At 63.3% G+C, this 16,852-nt stretch overlaps 3 protein-coding genes across 4 annotated transcripts; 2 read left to right on the forward strand and 1 right to left on the reverse strand.

Moving 5' to 3' along the window:
• The first annotated feature begins 1,069 nt into the window (after positions 1-1,069).
• Positions 1,070-7,836, forward strand: CDC42EP4 (CDC42 effector protein 4). The gene is made up of 2 exons (XM_056506227.1): positions 1,070-1,160; positions 6,002-7,836. Exon 2 carries the CDS (start codon positions 6,104-6,106, stop codon positions 7,022-7,024), a length of 921 nt encoding a protein of 306 aa, XP_056362202.1. The 5' UTR covers positions 1,070-1,160; positions 6,002-6,103; the 3' UTR covers positions 7,025-7,836.
• A 3,052-nt stretch (positions 7,837-10,888) lies between these two features.
• On the forward strand, positions 10,889-13,369 carry CPSF4L (cleavage and polyadenylation specific factor 4 like). The gene is made up of 4 exons (XM_056506290.1): positions 10,889-10,991; positions 11,421-11,582; positions 11,838-11,933; positions 12,065-13,369. The coding sequence occupies exons 1-4, from the start codon at positions 10,889-10,891 to the stop codon at positions 12,244-12,246; spliced, it is 543 nt and encodes a 180-aa protein (XP_056362265.1). The 3' UTR covers positions 12,247-13,369.
• A 99-nt stretch (positions 13,370-13,468) lies between these two features.
• On the reverse strand, positions 13,469-16,801 carry C18H17orf80 (chromosome 18 C17orf80 homolog). Of its 2 annotated transcripts, XM_056506226.1 has the most exons (4): positions 15,656-16,801; positions 15,286-15,393; positions 14,735-14,851; positions 13,469-14,263 (listed from the first exon to the last, which is right to left on the reverse strand). In XM_056506226.1, the coding sequence occupies exons 1-4, from the start codon at positions 16,752-16,754 to the stop codon at positions 14,235-14,237; spliced, it is 1,353 nt and encodes a 450-aa protein (XP_056362201.1). In that variant the 5' UTR covers positions 16,755-16,801; the 3' UTR covers positions 13,469-14,234. The 2 variants fall into 2 exon arrangements, with proteins under 2 accessions (XP_056362201.1, XP_056362199.1); XM_056506224.1 differs by lacking the exon at positions 13,469-14,263 and having other exon boundaries at positions 14,633-14,851.
• Positions 16,802-16,852: the final 51 nt, after the last annotated feature.

Genomic DNA, 16,852 nt, shown 5'->3' on the forward strand with positions numbered 1-16,852 from the left:
CCCAGAGGAGCCATCGCCGTGCCCGGCGCTGCCCACCCAGCGCTGGCACAACCGGCCCCGATCGGGACTGCAGCTCCTCGCACAGGAGGAACCTCCGGAGCTCACGGCGTCGTGTCCCAGCACCCGAGATCCCCAAAAACGGCGTGGCCAGAGCATCCCAGCACCCCGCTCGCCACCCCCCTTCCTCCCTCCACGGAGACGCCAGATTCCCCGGAACAGCCAAGAAACGCTGCATTAGGGACGTTCGGGATAATCTCGGCTCTCCCGCCCCTTTTCTCCCACAAAGGTCTCGTCTTAATCACCGCGAGCGGGCGAGCAGCGGCTGTGCAGCCCCGCGCTCTCCCTTTCAGCGCAGTGTCAGCGGGGCCGCGGTGGTCACGGGGGGGCCGCGGTGGCCGTGAATCCATCCCTGCGAGCCTGGGGTGACCACGGACCCCCTGCCATGGTGTGCCGGCCACAGCCCACCCAACCCCGCCACGGCTGGACGGACCCCTAAAAAGGATCGAGCAGCGGGGCTGGCTGGGGACAGAAATGTGGGTGCAGCCTCGCGGGTGTCCCCGTCACGAGTGGAACGGGGACATCGCTGCTGCCCTGCGGCTGAAGCCGCCTCCTCCTGGCATCTCAGCGCGGTTCTTAATTCCCTTTAATTAATTCGAGTCGGTCACCCAGCACCACCTCAACCCCGCCGCTCCGCCGGGGGTGCGGCCAGCTCCGTGCTCTGCCTGCGGGGATCCCACGCGGGGATCGCGCTCGGGGATCGCACCCGGGGATCCCACTCGAGGATCGCACCCGGGGATCCCGGCGGGACGAGACCCGTGAGCCGCCACTCCCGCCCACCCCCGCATCCCCCCGGGAGATGTCGAGCCCCCACTCTTGTCCCCACTCTTGTCCCCTCTCCTGACCGCACTCCTGACCCCACTCCTGACCCCTCTCCTGACCCCACTCGTGTCCCCCCCTCCCGCCGGACTCCCCGGGCGGGGCCAAGGGTTCCGCCCCCCCCTCCCCACTCGGGTTTGAATGGAGGGCGTGGGTCCGCCCCGTGACGTGTCGCTGTGCCATTGGCCCGGGCGGGCCGATGATGTCATCGCCGCGGGGGGGGCGCTCCGTTCCGGCGCGGCGCGGCCATGGACCGGCGGCGGCGGCGGGGCCCGGGCGAGCAGGTACGGGAGGGGGGACACCGGGGGCTCCGGGGCTCGCGGGGGCCCGGCGAGGCTCGGCCCCGCTTGGCCCGGTCCGGCCCGGCTGGTCCCGGCTCCTGCGGGGATCCCACCGCGCTCGGCTCCGCTATTGTCCGGCGGGCGGGCGGGGTCCCGGCGCTGCCGCGCTCCGGTACCGGGCAGAGGGGCGCCCGGGACCCCCCGCCCCATTCCCCGGGGCCGGTGCGCGGCGCGGGTGGGCGAAGGGGTTAACAGGATGCGGAGAGCTGTTTGCCCAGCTCGGGGCACCGGGCCGGCTCACCGCACCCCGCCCCGGCCGCGATCGCCGCCGTTCGCCACCGGCGGTGGCGGTGCCAGAGCGGGCGGGGGTCGCGGCCGGGGCGGTGGCTGCCCCCGGCCCGTGTCGGGAAGGTTGATCCTCGCCACGCTGGAGCGGGTCCAGCGGCACCTCGGGGCTGGGCGCCGCCGGCTGCTGAGTCAGAGCCGCCCGAAATCCCCGTCCCGCTCAGCCAGGGGTCCCGGCTGGGCGCAGCCTGCCCTCCGCCCTGCTGCCCGGCCCTGGGCGGCACACTCCGCTGCCGGGGGTGCTCCGGAGAGAGGGAGTGCCCGGCTGTGCCAGCGCTGGGCACGGGGCTGGCTCCCAGACCCGCTCCGGTGCCCGCAGAGCCGCGGGTCGGTGGGCAGCGAGCGCTGGCGGGGCGCTGGACTCGCCCCACGCCGCCCCGGTTTGACCCCGGCGGCAGCAGCAGCAGCGGGAAGTATGGATGTTTCCAAGCGCCGAATCTATGGATCAGGGAGGCTGTTCCAAAGGGAGTTGGGATCCATAGAGCAGGAGAACTGTTCTAAAGGGATCGTTAATGGGCTGCGAGGGGAAACTGAGGCACAGCGTGCGATCTCTGCAGCCAGGACGGGGCTCGCTCCCCTGCAGGGCACGCAGTAAACAAATCTGTTTTGGACGCAGCTCCCTCGGAAACCGTGGAGCGATTCCAGCTGAGGTTTAGCACCGAGGAGGCTCAGCCTGTTTGGGTCTGGGGCTGCAGAGCCTGACCCCCGATCCCCTCCCCGCTCCGTGCCCGGGCTCAGCGGCCGCGGGGTCCCTCCCCGGCCCCAGCGCCAGCTCCCGGCGTTGTGCTGACCGTGCCGCTCGCTGCCTTTGTTCGCTGGGTTTTGTCCTGAGCACAAACAGCCGCCCAGGGCCCCCCGAGCTGCGGCTCCGGGCCCCCGGCAGGTAGGGAGCCGCGCTGTGGGATGTCTGCCTGCTTTACTTCCCGTCCACCCCAGCGAAACCGCAGGAATTCGGAGCCCGGCGCAGGTCGGGAGGTCTGTTCAGCCCCGGTATCCTGTGGAAGCCCGGCCAGCCCCTGTTGTGAGGCAGAGCCAGCGAGGAGATAACCTTTCCCCCCGGAAAAGTCCCCTCCTGGCCCTGCAGAGCCGCGGGCTGGTTCGTGGCCCCAGAGCTGGAGGATTTATGGCCCTGTGCGTGTTCTGGCGTGTCCTGCCAATAGTTCCTTGCTGAACTCTGGCTACCTCCTGGCTGTTGGCAGTCCCTCGGGGAGCGCGTCTCTGCTTTTGGCACTGGCGCCGAGTTCCCAGCCTGGTGCTGCTCCGTGTGCGGAGAGCCCTGGTGAGAGCCAAGCTTCTCCCCCCTCCCCGAGTGCCATCTCTCCATCCCCGGCTCTGATGCTCGCTGGCAGTGGCTTTTGCACTTGCGAGGCCGCTCCGTGCATCCCACGGTCGCGATGCCGGGGCAGGAGCGGACCTGTCACCGCGGTCGCTGGGGCGCCGGGGCTGCCGCGCTGCCAGCACCGCCTGCCCCCAGGCCCTGGGAACAGCCCGACCGAGGGTGTGACAGCGGCCGGTCCCCTCCCGGGCCGGCCGTGCAGGGTGTGATCCGTGCCCTGTCTCCAGCTGCTGTCTGCCCGGCTCCAACATCAAAGCATCAAAGGATCCCCGAGGGGCAGCGCACCCCAAAGTGGGGCTCAGAGCAGGTGGGGTGGCATCCCTGTCCCGTGTGTGGCTTCTCCCTGGCCCTGGGCAGTGTGGGGGACCCGACCGGTCCAGCACAGCCCCTGCCCAGCGCCCGGCAGGGCGGGGAGAGCATCCTCTGATCTCGGGGTGCTGCCTGGGGGGCCTGCACGGAGAAGCCGGGGAGCTCGTTTGGAGCTCGTTTGGAGCCGGCTGGGCCGGCCAGGATGCTTTCCCAGGTTGTCTTTCCCAGCCTGTGAGCGGGAAGAGCTGGGGGCAGGATGCATGGGAATGTGGCTGGATTTGGCATTTCTCCTTCACTGGCCTCCTTCTTTGAGCCACTTTCACTTTGGTCCCCACGGGTGACTGGTGCTGAGTGGGATGGGATGGGGAGGACGGAGGGGGGTCTCGTGGGAACCTGCACCATCAGGGCACGTGGGCCTGGCCAGGGCTGTCCCAGTTCTGTGCTGGCTGCGCTGTCCTACAAGCAGACATTCATTTACAGGGACAATTGTGTCCCTGGGCACCTCAGGTTCTCGCTCCTCAGAGCCCTCAGAGGGCAGGTGGGAAGCAGCACAGGGCTGTCAGTATGGTCTGTCCCTCTTGTTCTCGCCCTGGGTGTGCAGGTCCTGTCCCCTGCCCTTGCCCCAAAGCCCTGCTGGGGCTTGGCTCTGCTCTGGGATGGGCAGCGCTGCCAGGTGCCTGCCAAGTCTCTCGGGTTACCAGCAGCTTCCCCGGGTAGGTGGCTGGAAAGGAGCGCCGGCGATGCCTCCCTGGCCTGGTTTCCTTTGTGACAGCGGGAATGTCACAGGATCTGCTGTCCCCGAGCGAGAGCAGGAGAAAAGCGCTCTGTGTCCGGGTCCCCGGGGCCGGGCTGTGCGGGCAGCAGTGTCCATCTGTGCTGCCATCACCTCCCGGGGCGAGCTGCGAGCCAAACACCGAGGGGCGGGGCCGGATTTCGGCTGCTGGGAAGGGGCCGGAGCGTTCAGGGGAGGGGGCACGGTGCTGCTTTGGAGGCTGTGACGGTGATGGAGCGCTGCTGGCCCGGCCGGTCCCGCTCCAACCTCCCGGTGGCCCCTTTGCCGCGGCTTGCAAAGTATCTCACAAATGCTGAACTTGGCCCCGAAATCTAAATACAAGGGAGGGACAGTCCCCAGATGGCCTAAATCAGCAGCACGGTTGCCTGGCCCAGCTGGGGAGCTCCCCGGGAGTGTTTGTTTTATGGAAAACCGAAGGCTGCAGGAATGCTGGCCTGGAAGGAGACGTTGGAAGGGGAAGGAGTTCGTGCCATGCACACGCACCCGGCCGGGCGTGCGGGAGATCCCGGAGCGGGGTCCAGAGAGCTGCTCCTCTGCTGGGAGGGGCTGAGAGGGGCAGGAATTCCCCCTGCTCCTGGTGTGAGGTGTAGGGAAGGGGCTGTGGCTCCTTGGTGGCTTCCCCCAGCTGCTGGGGATGGACTGGGGGCTCCCCAGCTGGTCCCCCTTGTGCCATCATCCCCCTGGGTGGCCCTGGGGGCTCGGGCTGTGGGATCCTGCACAGGGCTGGACAGGGAGTGTGGCCACGTGCCACCGGTGCCACTCCTGCCCTGGCCAGGCCCATCCGGGAGCCGTGCACGGGAGGGTTGGGCCGGACTTTGTCCCAGCGTGGGGCCGGAGTCCATCCTGCCTGGCCACAGCCTGCCTGAGCTGCTGCTGCTCCTCCGGGGTGTCACAGCGTGGCTGTGGGGAGGGATGGGCTGTGGAGGTGTCCCCATCGCTGCCCTCGGGCCGTGGGGCCGGGTGGGCACCGGGGGAGGGGACGTGGCCCCCGCCCCAGGCTCGCTGCGAGGACACACGTCCGTCCTGCCCGTCCCTTCCCCGTGCGTGTCACGGGGCGCGGTGTCGCCAGCGGTGTCGCCGGGAGGAAGAGGGCGGCCACGAGCCCTTCCTCCCCGGCTGCCTCTCCCGGGACCACCTGGGGCTGCCTGGCGCCGCGGGATGCGGGACACCGCCGCTGTCCCTGTCCCCTCCTGCGTTCCCTCGGCTGGTGGCCCCGAGGGGCCGAGGGAAGCAGCATCGTGCCCGTGGCCATTGCGGTCGGACAGAGCCTTCGTCACTTGTGTCACCTCTGAGTCACAGCGGTGACCATGAGACTGCCGGGGGATGGTCAGGCACGGGCTCAGCTCATGGGAAGCAGCACGGAGGGTTTTGGGGGGGCTCCAGAGCAGCAGCAAAGCTGTGTCCCCACGTCCCCATCCTGCCAAGCACGAAGGGGTCCCCATCGTGGTCCCCCCGTCCCCCTGCTCGGCTGGCGGTGCCTCCCGGGGGCTCTACGCCCTCCTCACACACTTCCTGCCGTCTGTTTCCAATTCCTCCTGGCGTCTGCTCCTCCCTGCTTTCTTCCAATTAGAAAAAAAAAGAAAAAAAAAAAAATCCCAGGCATCTTCTCAGCGTGCAGCTCGCAGAGGCTGGAGCTGCCGTGCCGCATTCAGGAGGGCTGGGGCTGCACCAGGAGGGGACAGGGGGTGCCAGCGGTGCCCATTCATGTGGGGCACAGAGTCAGGGATCATCCTGAGGGATTTCTGTGCCCAGAGATTTCTCTCTGCTCCGGGGATGGGTCTGGGGGTGTGGGGAGCTCAGGGCAGTCTGAGGATGTGTCCTGTGTGGAATGGAGCCAATTCCTGGGAGATCCACGCAGCTGGTGGGCACGGGGGTCACATTTTGCAGCTTGGTGCGATGAAATTTGGCATCCTGGGAAAAGGAGCCTCCTTTGCTTTGTCCTTGCCGTATGCCCTCCATCTCTGACCTAGAGCTAGCCAGAAGAAAGGTCGGAGCGTGGGGGGATCTCATCCCCCACCCCACCCTCAAAGCCTGACCATGTCCCTCCCTCCTCTCCCCTAGGAGTGACCCACCCGTGACGCCGCTGGGATCCCGGCTGTGGAGCCCAGGCTGTGAGCAGCAGCCCCAGGCCCCAGGACCAGCCTCCCCTGCTCTCCACCAGCCATGCCCATCCTCAAGCAGCTCGTGTCCAACTCTGCGCACTCCAAGCGCCGCTCGCGCGCCGACCTGACGGCCGAGATGATCAGCGCCCCGCTGGGCGATTTCCGCCACACCATGCACGTGGGGCGCGCCGGGGACGCCTTTGGGGACACCTCCTTCCTCACCAGCAAGGCCGGGGAGCCGGTACCGGAGGCGGGAGAGGAGCTGGGAGCCTCCAAGCCCGGCCTGCTGTCGCGCCGCTTCCGCAGCAGCAAGCGCTCGCAGTCGGTGACGCGCGGCGACCGGCGCGACATGCTGGGCTCGCTGCGCGACTCGGCGCTCTTCGTCAAGAACGCCGTGTCCCTGCCCCAGCTCAACGAGAAGGACGTGGACAGGAGCGCGGGGCAGCTGCCCAAGAGCCTCTCCTCCAGCCCTGTGAAGAAGCTGCCCGAGGAGATGAGCCCCGAAGAGCAGCAGCGCCCCAACGGGGCGGCCGCGGGGCCGCTGAGCCCCGGCTTGGACGAGCGCGACTTCGGGGACATCACGGAGCTGCCCGTGCTGGTGGCCAAGGGCGGGGCGGGCTTGAAGCACGCCGAGTCCATCATGTCCTTCCACATCGACCTGGGGCCCTCCATGCTGGGGGACGTGCTGAGCATCATGGATAAGGAGCAGTGGGAGCAGGACGAAGATGCCGAGGCGGAGGAGAGCCGCGAGGAGGAGGAGGAGGAGGAGGAAGGCGAGCCTGCCCCGCCCGGCTCCCCGCTGGCGGCCGTGGTGGCCCGGCCGAGCCAGAGCCGCAGCCCCAGGGACAGCAGCCCTGTGTCCAGCTGCACTGAGGAGCGCAGCCCCGTCCCCAGGCCACCGAGCCAGCGGGGAGGGACCCCCAGGCGCCCCGACAAGGAGTTCTCGTTCGCTGACGAAGACGATGACGAGATCCGGGTATAAGGGCGGGCGCCGCGCCGAGGGTCTGGGTGTCACTGCTTGGACACGGGGCTGAGCACCCAGTGGTGGCACTGGGGAAGACTGGACTCCTCTCCTGCCTCGTTCCCTCTCTGTGCTGCAGCAGGACAGCGCTCTGCCCCCGGGGCCGGGGGCTTCCTGATGTTTGCAGCCCCCGAGAGCTCCAGCACTTCTGGGAGGGGGAACAGACTCAGTTTTGGTTCTTTCTGCTGGACTTTGGATATTAGCTCCTTTCCCCCTGCCCGTGTAAAGCGATTTAGGATCCAACAAGACGAGCCTTTGGAGTTTTAGCCTCTTTAGTAATATATGTATATTTTCCGCCGTACAGTTTTTACTGTTTTCTGATTTGTACTTACCTTTCTCTACTCTCTTTTGGTTTTAACTGAGGGAGGATTTTCCCACGAGGAAGAACTTGGCTCTGGAGGTCAGAGGTGGCCTGGGACTATGGGCAGCTCCAGGTTGCTGGGCTTTTTGGGGACTTTCTGCAGACCAAGAGACTCTCTGTGCCGTGGCAGGTGCTTGCTCCCCATCCCTCGGATGGATGGATGGATGGATGGATGGATGGATGGATGGATGGTTCCATCCCAGATTCCTGACCCTCCAACCAGCCTGGGGGTCACAGGGATGCTGATGGAAATGTGGGTCTGTCCCCTGTGGGAGGAGCACCAGGAAGCTGCTGGAACCAGGGAATTCTGGTGTCCTGGTGGGGCTGGGCAGTGCTGGGAGCAGGCAGCTGGAACAGCAGGTTTTTTACTGTGTATGTACAAATGCAAGGAATAAAAGGAAATGGTAGTGACTGCAGTGGCCTGAGTTCCTGAGGGGAGTCCCCGTGCCCAGCCCTGTCCTGCTGCCCATCCCTGGCTGTGCTGCTGGCTGCTCTTGGGGCTCCTGCCGTGGCCCAGCTTTCTGAGGAAGCAGCAGAGCTCCTGCTGGCCGGATCTGGCTTGGGGCTGGGACCCTCCTGCCAAGGGCCAGCTCTGCCAATGGTCCCCCCTCCTCCCCCAGCCCTGGGAGGAGGGGATGGTGTGGGGGGGCAGGACTGGCTGTCCCTGCTCCCCCGGGCTGGGGGCCAAGGGCTGCCCTGGGGGTTCCTGGCCCCGTGGGGCTGCCCTGGCCCTGGATGATCCTGGAACAGAGAGCAGGGCAGGTCACTCCCATCCCACAGCCAGCTTCCCACAGCTCAGCCATTGGGGAAATGGGGATCTGCCAGTGCTGGGAGTCACTTCCCGCTCCAGCCCCTTGGATGGAGCTGGGCAAGTGCCAGGAAAGGGCCCAGAGCCTTTCCCTGAGCACTGCCAGGCTCTCCTCACTGGAGAGAGGGGATGATTTATCCCCCTAAACATCTCCCAGCCCTGGAGGAGCTGGGTGCCCCTGTCCACCCAAATGGAGAAGCCAGGGGAGCAGGCAAACGCTGTGCCACAGTGGGGACACAATGGGGTCCTGTCCTGTCCCCTGGGCAGGGGACATTGGGCCATTGTCTGGGGCAGGGAGAACAACAGCAGCTGCAGCTGGAGGCTCTGAGCTCACCAGGCTCACCCCGGTCACCGTGCCCCCCTGCCCTCTGCCAGGGTCCCCCTGGGCCAAGGTCCCGGTCCCTGTCACCTGGGAGGTCACCAGGCTGCTGCTGGGGGGACAGCTGGCTGCTCCTGTCCCTTAGGGGTGCTCTGCACAAAGCAGCGAGGGTCGGTCCCTGGGCTCTGCTCCCTCTGCTCCCCGGGGCTGCGGGGCGGGGACAAGCCCTGGGGTGACATTTCCGGGCCGCCTGCCACTGTCACTTGGCCACTCTGATCTTTGTGACGCTGTCGGCTCCAGGCTCGGGCTCGGCAGCGCTGCGGTGCCGCGAGCTGATGGGGCAGAAAGAGAATGTGAGCACAGGCGGGACAGGGCGTGGCCCGGGGACACCGGGAGGGGACAGGGACAGGGACAGTGCCATGTGTCCTGGGCTGCAGGGAGCCAGGCTGCACCCCCAGCCCCCCCAAAGCCCTCGGTGGGCACAGTGACATCTGTAAATTTGGAACTATTTGTTTTTATTTAAGAAACAAATACATGGAAAAATCACAGACACAAATGTTTGAAAATAACAGTAAGAAGCATTTCGTCCATTTCTTTGTTGTGATATCATTAGAGCAAGCAAACATGTTTTAATGTCTCATGTTTGCATTAATGAAAGAAAATATTATTGGGAGAAATGAAATATATGACAAAGCAGCATGTATCAATGAATCTTGCCTCCTGGTTCTTACTTTGAACTTTGAGGTTCAGTGGTATTCAACACAACAAAGCCATTTGCTTCATCTTTTTCAGCATTAATCAGTGGGGACAATAGGAAGATTTTGATATATTGCAAATATATCTGCATCCATCTACAGGGTGGCACCTGTGCTGCAGGGTGGGCAGTGGGTGCCCAGCACCAGCTCCTCAGTGGGCACAGTGACATCTGTGACACCCCAGGGTGACACTGGGCTGTCCCACACGGCTGCAGGGTGAGCAGTGGGTGCCCAGCACCCTGCAGCACCCACGGGCAGTGCTGTGGCCGTGCTGCTCCAGTGGTTTGATGGCAAGTGACAGAATGGGGGCAGGGCTCCAGCAGCCGTGTCAGCCCCGGACACTGACGTGGCCATGGGAGCAGGGATGGAGCAGGGACGGGGCACTGGGAGAAATCCAGGGGCTCTGGGATAAATCCAGGGGTTCTGGGAAGCTCACAGGGCCCTGGTCATGCCCAGAATGTGCCACTGGAGCCACGTGGTGGAACAGGGATGAAGTGTTGGGATAAATCCAGGGTTCCTGAGAAGCCCATGGAGCCCTGGTCATGCCCAGAATGTGTCACTGGAGCAGGGATGGAGCACTGGGATAAATCCAGGGGCTCTGGGGCTGCTTGGGGTGGGCTCTGGTCATGCCCAGAATGTTCCACTGAAGCCATGTGATGAAGCAGGGATGGAGTACTGGGATAAATCCAGGGTTTCTGAGAAGCCTACAGAGCCCTGGTCATGCCCAGAACGTGCCACTGGAGCAGGGATGGAACAAGGATGGAGCACAGGGATAAATCCAGGGGTTCTGGGAAGCTCACAGGGCCCTGGTCATGCCCAGAATGTGCCACTGAAGCCATGTGATAGAGCACTGGGATAAATCCAGGGTTCTGAGGAGCCCATGGAACCCTGGTCACGCCCACAATGTGCCACCAGAGCCTGGCACCCATGAAAATCCCAAATCAGGGTTGGAAGAGGCTTCTGGGCAGCCCAGTGGAAATGTGGCTGCCTGTGGATGGAACAAGGAGGGCTTTAAGGATCATTCTGTTTCCACAAGAAACCATCCCATGGTTTGTTGGGATGCAATTGCAGGAGCCCAGGATGTGGGTCTGCCTTGCCAGGGGCTGGAGGGCAGCCCTGGGTGCTGCCCACCCAAACACACCCAGCATCCACCCCGTGCTGCTGGAATGCTCAGTCCCAGGACTCTGACCATATTTATTCCATGTAAGGCCTGGAAGTGAGGGGTTAACCAGCTCCCAGGCAGCCCCAGCCGGGTTTTGTGGAGGAGAAGCAGATGTGGGAGCGGGGAGGCTGCGAGGGGCTGCCTGGGGCTGGGCTGAGCTCCCCAGCTGAGGCACTGGGAAATCAGGGCTGCAAATTGGGATCAGATGTGGGCAACTTCCCCCTCTAAATGCAGCACTCCAGGGCTGCTCGGGCTGCTTCTGCTCTGCCTGGGGAGGAGGAGGAGGAGGAGGGTTTTGGAGTGCTGCTGGGGCCCAGGGTGGCTGCAGGGACCTGCAGAGTGTGGTGCTCCCTTTGGAGAGCTGTGTTTTCCTCGGGGAGTGCCCCTGCCAGGCTGGAGCAGGCTCTTCCAGGAGCAGGGATGATGCAGGAGCTGGTGGCTGGCGTGGAGAAGCTCAGGTTTGACTCAGAGGCTGATGTGGAGGAGCTTGGAGCTCGGCCCCTGCCCTTCCCAGGGGTGGACAGTAAGTTGGGGACAGGGCTGTGGCATTTTTGGAGGGTGACAGGGCTGTGGGAGTTTTTGGGGTTCTCCTCTTGCTGCCCTCCTGCAACACCTGGGTGGTTTTTGTTTTGGCTCTGAGCATTGCTCCCTTAAGGATGCAGCTGGAAAAGCTCTTGGGGAGCTGCAGGGTCCCCAGTGTCCCAGCACTGGGGGTAGCAGGGGAAGCCCTCCCCACTCTGAGCTGTGGGGACGGGCAGGGCTGGGGATTTGGGGACAGGCTGGGTGTGACAGTGGGGACAGGCTGGCTGTGACAGGCTGTCCCAGGTGTGCAGGGCCAGGCTGTGACAGTGGGGACAGGCTGGGCTGTGACAGTGGGGACAGGCTGGCTGTGACAGGGCTGTCCCAGGTGTGCAGGGTCAGGCTGTGACAGTGGGGACAGGCTGGCTGTGACAGGCTGTCCCAGGTGTGCAGGGCCACCCCCGGCACGGCGGGGCCAAGCCCGCGGTGTGCAAGCATTGGCTGCGAGGGCTCTGCAAGAGGGGCGAGGGCTGCGACTTCCTGCACGACTACGACGCCACCAGAATGCCCGAGTGCTATTTCTACTCCAAGTTCGGTAGGTGCGGGGCTGGCCCTGCCGGGACCCTCCTCCCTTCTCGTGTCCCTCGGTCTGGCCTCGAGCAAGCGGCTGATGCCCCCTCCTGACTGCGGGAAGAAGTGCCACTGTCACTCAGCCCGGTCACTGTCCCCCCCCAGCCAAACCTGGCTGTTCCCAGGACACCTCAATTCCTCCCATCCAGCCCATCCTCGAGCGATTCCCGCTGCGTTTGGGTGGAATGAGCATTGTCCCCAATGTCCCTTGCTCCCGCAGGTGAGTGCAGCAACAAGGACTGTCCCTTCCTGCACGTGGATGGCGCCGCCAGCACCGTGGGCTGTCCCTGGTACGACCGCGGCTTCTGCAGGCACGGTGAGCGGGGCAGGGCGTGCCCAGCGGGGATAGGGCTGGAACCCAGCACCCGGGGGGATTTGGGCTGGGGGCTGCAGGAAAACTGAGCTCCCACAGTCCTGGGGTGATGGAGTGTCCCCTCTGCCTGGCAGGTCCCCTGTGCAAGTACAAGCACACGAGGAGGGTGATGTGTGCCAACTACCTGGTGGGATTCTGCCCGGAGGGACCCAAGTGCAAATTCGTGCAGTACGTATGGGCGGGCTGGGGGGGAAATCCCCTCTCTGAGGTGGCTGTGACCCTTGTAGGGTCAGGGACAAGGAGCCAAAGGGTCTGAATTAACCAAACCCCACACCCAGGCTGTGCTGCTGACAGCAGGGGACAGCCCTGGTCCCCGTGGAGGTGCCTGGACCAGCTCCAGGACACCCCCGAGGGGCCTCAGGAGGATCTGGGGGCACCACAGGGAGTAACTGCCTGTTCTGTGTCCCCTCCAGCCTCAAGGCCGGCCTCATGACCAGCAGCACAGACCCATCCAAGGTGAAGCTGCTTTCCCTGTTCCTGTGGGGGTGATGCCCCAGCTGCCCCCCAGCTCCTGAACTGCTCCTCCTGCCCCCCTTTTTTCCCCCCAGGAAGGTGGGTGTCCATGGGGGCTGGTACAGAGGGATCTGGCTGCTGCAGAGGTCAGGGGAGGTGAGGAGGTGCCACCCAAGGAGCCACCTCCCCGTGGCAGCCAGCACCTGGCAGCTCATCTGTGGGACACCAGTGGCTGCACCCCGAGCACACAGAGCCTGCTGGAGGGAGGCACCTGCTCCAAGGTGAGGGATTTTGGGGAATGGGAGGGCTGGGAGCAGCAGTCTCGCCTTGGAGGGAGGATGAGGGGCAGCAGGGGCTGTGGGGATTCCTAGTGCTTCCCAAAAACTGTCTCTTTGCCTGGAAATGTCTTTTCTTTGTGTTATTTGGCCCTGTCCCCCTGGAGCTGGGGTGGGAACCAGCAGGGGAAGGGATTTCAGTGGTGATACCACTGGGAACAACAAATCCTCCTGGCTGAGAGGTTTGGTGCAGTTGGAGGTCTGGGGGTGCTGCTTCCATGATCCCATTGGAAATGGGGTCAAAACCAACACGTGGCAGTGGCTGATCCAGCACAGCCCCATTCCCTGTGCCCCCAGAGCAGATCAGTCAGTCCCTGTGGCACTGAGAGCAGGAGGACACGGCTGGAAGTGCTGCTGGGGAAGTGACTCCAGTGCTCCCACGAGGATCAGGGAAGGAGGAAACCACAGAACACGATGGACACGGCACCAAAGCAGCTGCTGGATGGAAAAGCCAGCGGGGTTTGCCCAGCACCAGCTCACAGTTGGCACAGAAATCACTTCATGCAATGAAATTTGGGACTTCCCACAGCTGGCTGCTGCCCTGGCACTGCTGGCTGTGGGCAGGCTGGGACAGCAGCAGCATTCCCAAGGTTTGGAGGGGGGTGCAGGATCCTGGGCACAGGGGTGAGGATGTGCTCATCCCTTTGGGAAGGGGGCACAAAGCATCACATCTCAGACCACAACCCAAGCTGGAAAGGAAAATCCACACAAATTTTTATTGCTGGTGAGAAGAGTTTTTGGTGCAACACCTCTGTCATGGCACTACTGCACTCTGCATAATAAAGAGCTCAGACTTTTAATTCTTGGCTTTTCTTTTTGCCCTTCATGCCTGCAACATGAGCAACCCTTTCCCAGACATGTCTGGGAATGGCAGGCTCCAACTAGCACTCCTGACTGTCCTGGTTTGTCTGCTGCAGGGCTGTTTGCCCTTTGGGCACAACAGCTCATCCCATGGATTTTTCTTCCCTGGAATTAGGGCACTGTGGTCTGAGCTGCTGCTCCAGTGCCTTCACCAGTCCCACCAGTACAAGGGGTGAGTACAAACTGGGCTGGGCCAGGCACAGCTCTGGATTTGAAGGGAATGGTTACTGGGGTTGGAGCCCACCCTGCTACAGCAGAATTGTCAACTAATCTCTAATGACAGCTCAGGCCAAGGGGTAGTCCCCTGTCCCTGGGACTCTGCAGCCTCCAGGAGCTCTCCTGCCCACACACATCTCTCAGGGTGCCTCTAAAGTTTCTCATGTCACTACTGCAAGCTGCCTGACCCACAGAGGGGTGGCCACAGGCTGGCCCTGTCCCCTCTCTTGCTACACAAGCCGACCTGCAAAGCGGCCCCTCCTCAGCTCCAGCTCCAGCCAGGCCCCTGCTGCTGGGAATTCCTGCTGGGATCCCAGTCCTGGCTGCTCTGCTGCTCCCCAGGAGCTGTGGCTGTTCCTTGGCTGCTGCTCCAGCTCCTTCAGTGGTATTTTCGCCAGCGGTGCCGCTCTGGAACAAGAAAACCATCCCAGTGTCAGCCCAGGGATCTGTCTGGGGCCCCCAGGTGGGATGAGCAGCCTGACTTCAGCTTCTCTGTTTCTGTGCTGCAAGGGGGAGCCACCCAAACACCAGCAAAGCCCTTGTCCTTTGTCAGGAAATGCAGGGAACAGGAGCTCCTGGTGGAACATCTCCTCCCTCTGCCCTGTGTGGGCTTTTCCAAGTGCTCCTGACAATCCTGGTGCTCTCCAGGGAGAAGCTGGGAGTCTGCAGCTGCTATCAGCACTTTTATTAACCAGATTCCTCTCCCCACCTAGAGAATCCTGCTCTCTGAGCTCTGGTGTTACTCCCCATTTAAGACTATTTAAATAATTTAATTACTGAAATTATTCCACAGCTTTAATTAACAGCAATGCTAAACAGACTTTCCAAGTGCTGCAAAAGGAAGAATTCCTGAAATAGGAGACCCCAAGGAATTCTTACTGAAGTGCTGATAGTTCCAGCCATAGCTGAACAGGCAGTAGCCAGCCAGGAGCATGGAGATTCCAGCAGGTCCCCCCTGCTTCACCTGGATGTATTTGGCACAATAACTGCTCCAGGCTGTTGGGAGAGAAAGGAAAGGGAGAAATCATGGGCTGGTCTTGGCAATTCACTGTTTCCATGCAACTTTATAAAGCTAAAAATTTATTTAAAGTTTATTCCCGCTGCCAGAGGGCAGGGATAGATGGGATGTTGGGAAGGAATTGTTCCTTGTGACTAAGGGGAGGCCAGAGAAGTTGTGGCTGCTCCTGGATCCCTGGAAGTGTCCAAGGCCAGGCTTGGATTGGGTTTGGAGCCACCTGGGATAGTGGAAGGTGTCCCTGCACAGGTCAGGGGATGGCACTGCATCATCTTTATCATCTTTGGTCTCTCCCAAACCATTCCATCACTCCATGATTTTTGTGCTTTGTAAAGATCCAGACTGGCCACTGGGATCAGTGAAGTAAGTCAGGGAAAAGTGGGATGGATCTGCCCCAAAAGCCAGGAATTCTCACCTCTCTGCACTGCTCCCAGCAGCCCCTGGGGAGAGAAGTTGCAGGTTCTGATCCAGGAGTGCAGCTCCCCCAGCCTCACCTCCATCAAGGGCCTCTCTGAGAGGGGACCTGCAGGGAGACAAGTCACAGTGCTCATGGAATTTGGGCTTGGAAAAGGAGAGGGAATCACCTCTCCCACAAAGTTTGGGCTCTGTCAGCTCAAACATGCACGAGCCTGACTCCAGCCTGTACAAAAACATCAACCATTGGTTTTGCTGGAGGATGCCCAGTTTGGATTCTCCCGGATCCTTTCTAGGCAAGCCCAGCAGCTCAGCATTCCCCACCCCTCCTCTCCCGCTCCAGCAAATCCCGGCACCGAGACTTTCGTTACCTTGTTGCCCCTGTGTGAAACCACCCTTGGGCGTCTCCGCCCCGATCCTCGAATCCTCGTGGAACTGCTTCCCTGGGAAAATCCTCAGCCCTTCATAGTCAGGATACAAGTCTGGAAACCACTCCAAGCCCCTGGCAGTGGCCCTGGCGCTCTGGGCAGAGCAGGTGGGCTGGATTTTGGCCGTGTGGAGCAGACCCAGCTCCGGGGCTCTGCCCACGGTCAGCCCGGGCTCGGACACTGCCTCGCCCCCCTCCCCGCTGTCCCGCAGCCTCTGCCGGCTGCTGAGCTCATTTTTGGATGTCCCTTGGCCGTCACCTCCGAATGCCTCCATCAGTGACAGATGGAGCTTCTTGGGATGCAAAGCAGCCAGGGGGGGTTCAGATCCCACCCCAAATTCCAGGTGCACCTGCTCCTCTCCTGCCGTGAATCTGTCTCTTCCCTCCTGCTGCACCAGGTCACCGCGGCTATTTCTGCTCTCTTGAAGTGCCTTTGTTGCCTTTAAATTGCTCGTTTCTCCCTTGGAGCTCCCAGTCCCGCTCCCCACGGCTCCCTGGCTCCGAGTCTCCTTGCTCTTGGATTTCTGGGCGCTTTTGCGGCGCTGCGGAGGGGCAGCAGTGCCGGGATCCGTCCCTTCCCCGCCGCTCCCCGCTCGGCCCCGGGGCTGCTTCTCCCTGAGCACCCTGGCGCGGTGCCGCTCGATCACCACCTTCACCCCCTTCTGCAGCTGCCTGGGGACATCCTGCACCTCCTCGGGGTGCAGGTCCAGGCTCCGGGCCACGTCCTGCACGGCCGGGGAGCGGCTGCGGGGCCCCGAACCTCGGCCGGGCCCGGGGGGCTGCGCTGGGGCTGTGCCGGTACCGGGGGAGGGCTCGGGGCCCGGTGCCGATCGCGGTGCGCTGCCGGTGCCGGGGGAGGGCTCAGGGCCCGGTGCCGATCGCGGTGCGCTGCCGGTGCCGGTACCAGGGGGCGGCTCGGGGCCCGGTGCCGATCGCGGTGCGCTGCCCGGTGCCGGTGGCGCTGCCTTGCAGTGCGGGAGGTGCGCGCGGAGCCGCTTGAAGGGGCGCTGGCAGTGCGGGCACAGCTCCGTCCCCGCCGCCATCACCCTCACCCTCACACCTCCCGGTGACGTCACAATGGCGCAGCTCCCCCCTTCCGCCGCGGCGCCCGCGCTGTGACGTCACAATGGCGCAGTCCCGC

The sequence above is a fragment of the Oenanthe melanoleuca genome, chromosome 18 (genome assembly GCF_029582105.1).
Source record: "Oenanthe melanoleuca isolate GR-GAL-2019-014 chromosome 18, OMel1.0, whole genome shotgun sequence".
Classification (NCBI taxonomy): Eukaryota; Metazoa; Chordata; class Aves; order Passeriformes; family Muscicapidae; genus Oenanthe; species Oenanthe melanoleuca.

Excerpts from the sequence above, each read along its gene's own strand:
- C18H17orf80 (XM_056506224.1), bottom strand. The coding sequence starts at position 16,754 with ATGGCGGCGGGGACGGAGCTGTGCCCGCACTGCCAGCGCCCCTTCAAG. Across the intron at positions 15,394-15,655 it reads TTTCACACAGGGGCAACAAG|GTCCCCTCTCAGAGAGGCCC; the intron begins GTAACGAAAGTC and ends GTCTCCCTGCAG. Across the intron at positions 14,852-15,285 it reads GCTGGGAGCAGTGCAGAGAG|CCTGGAGCAGTTATTGTGCC; the intron begins GTGAGAATTCCT and ends CTCTCCCAACAG.
- CDC42EP4 (XM_056506227.1), top strand. The coding sequence starts at position 6,104 with ATGCCCATCCTCAAGCAGCTCGTGTCCAACTCTGCGCACTCCAAGCGC.
- CPSF4L (XM_056506290.1), top strand. The coding sequence starts at position 10,889 with ATGATGCAGGAGCTGGTGGCTGGCGTGGAGAAGCTCAGGTTTGACTCA. Across the intron at positions 11,583-11,837 it reads CTATTTCTACTCCAAGTTCG|GTGAGTGCAGCAACAAGGAC; the intron begins GTAGGTGCGGGG and ends TTGCTCCCGCAG. Across the intron at positions 11,934-12,064 it reads CCGCGGCTTCTGCAGGCACG|GTCCCCTGTGCAAGTACAAG; the intron begins GTGAGCGGGGCA and ends TCTGCCTGGCAG.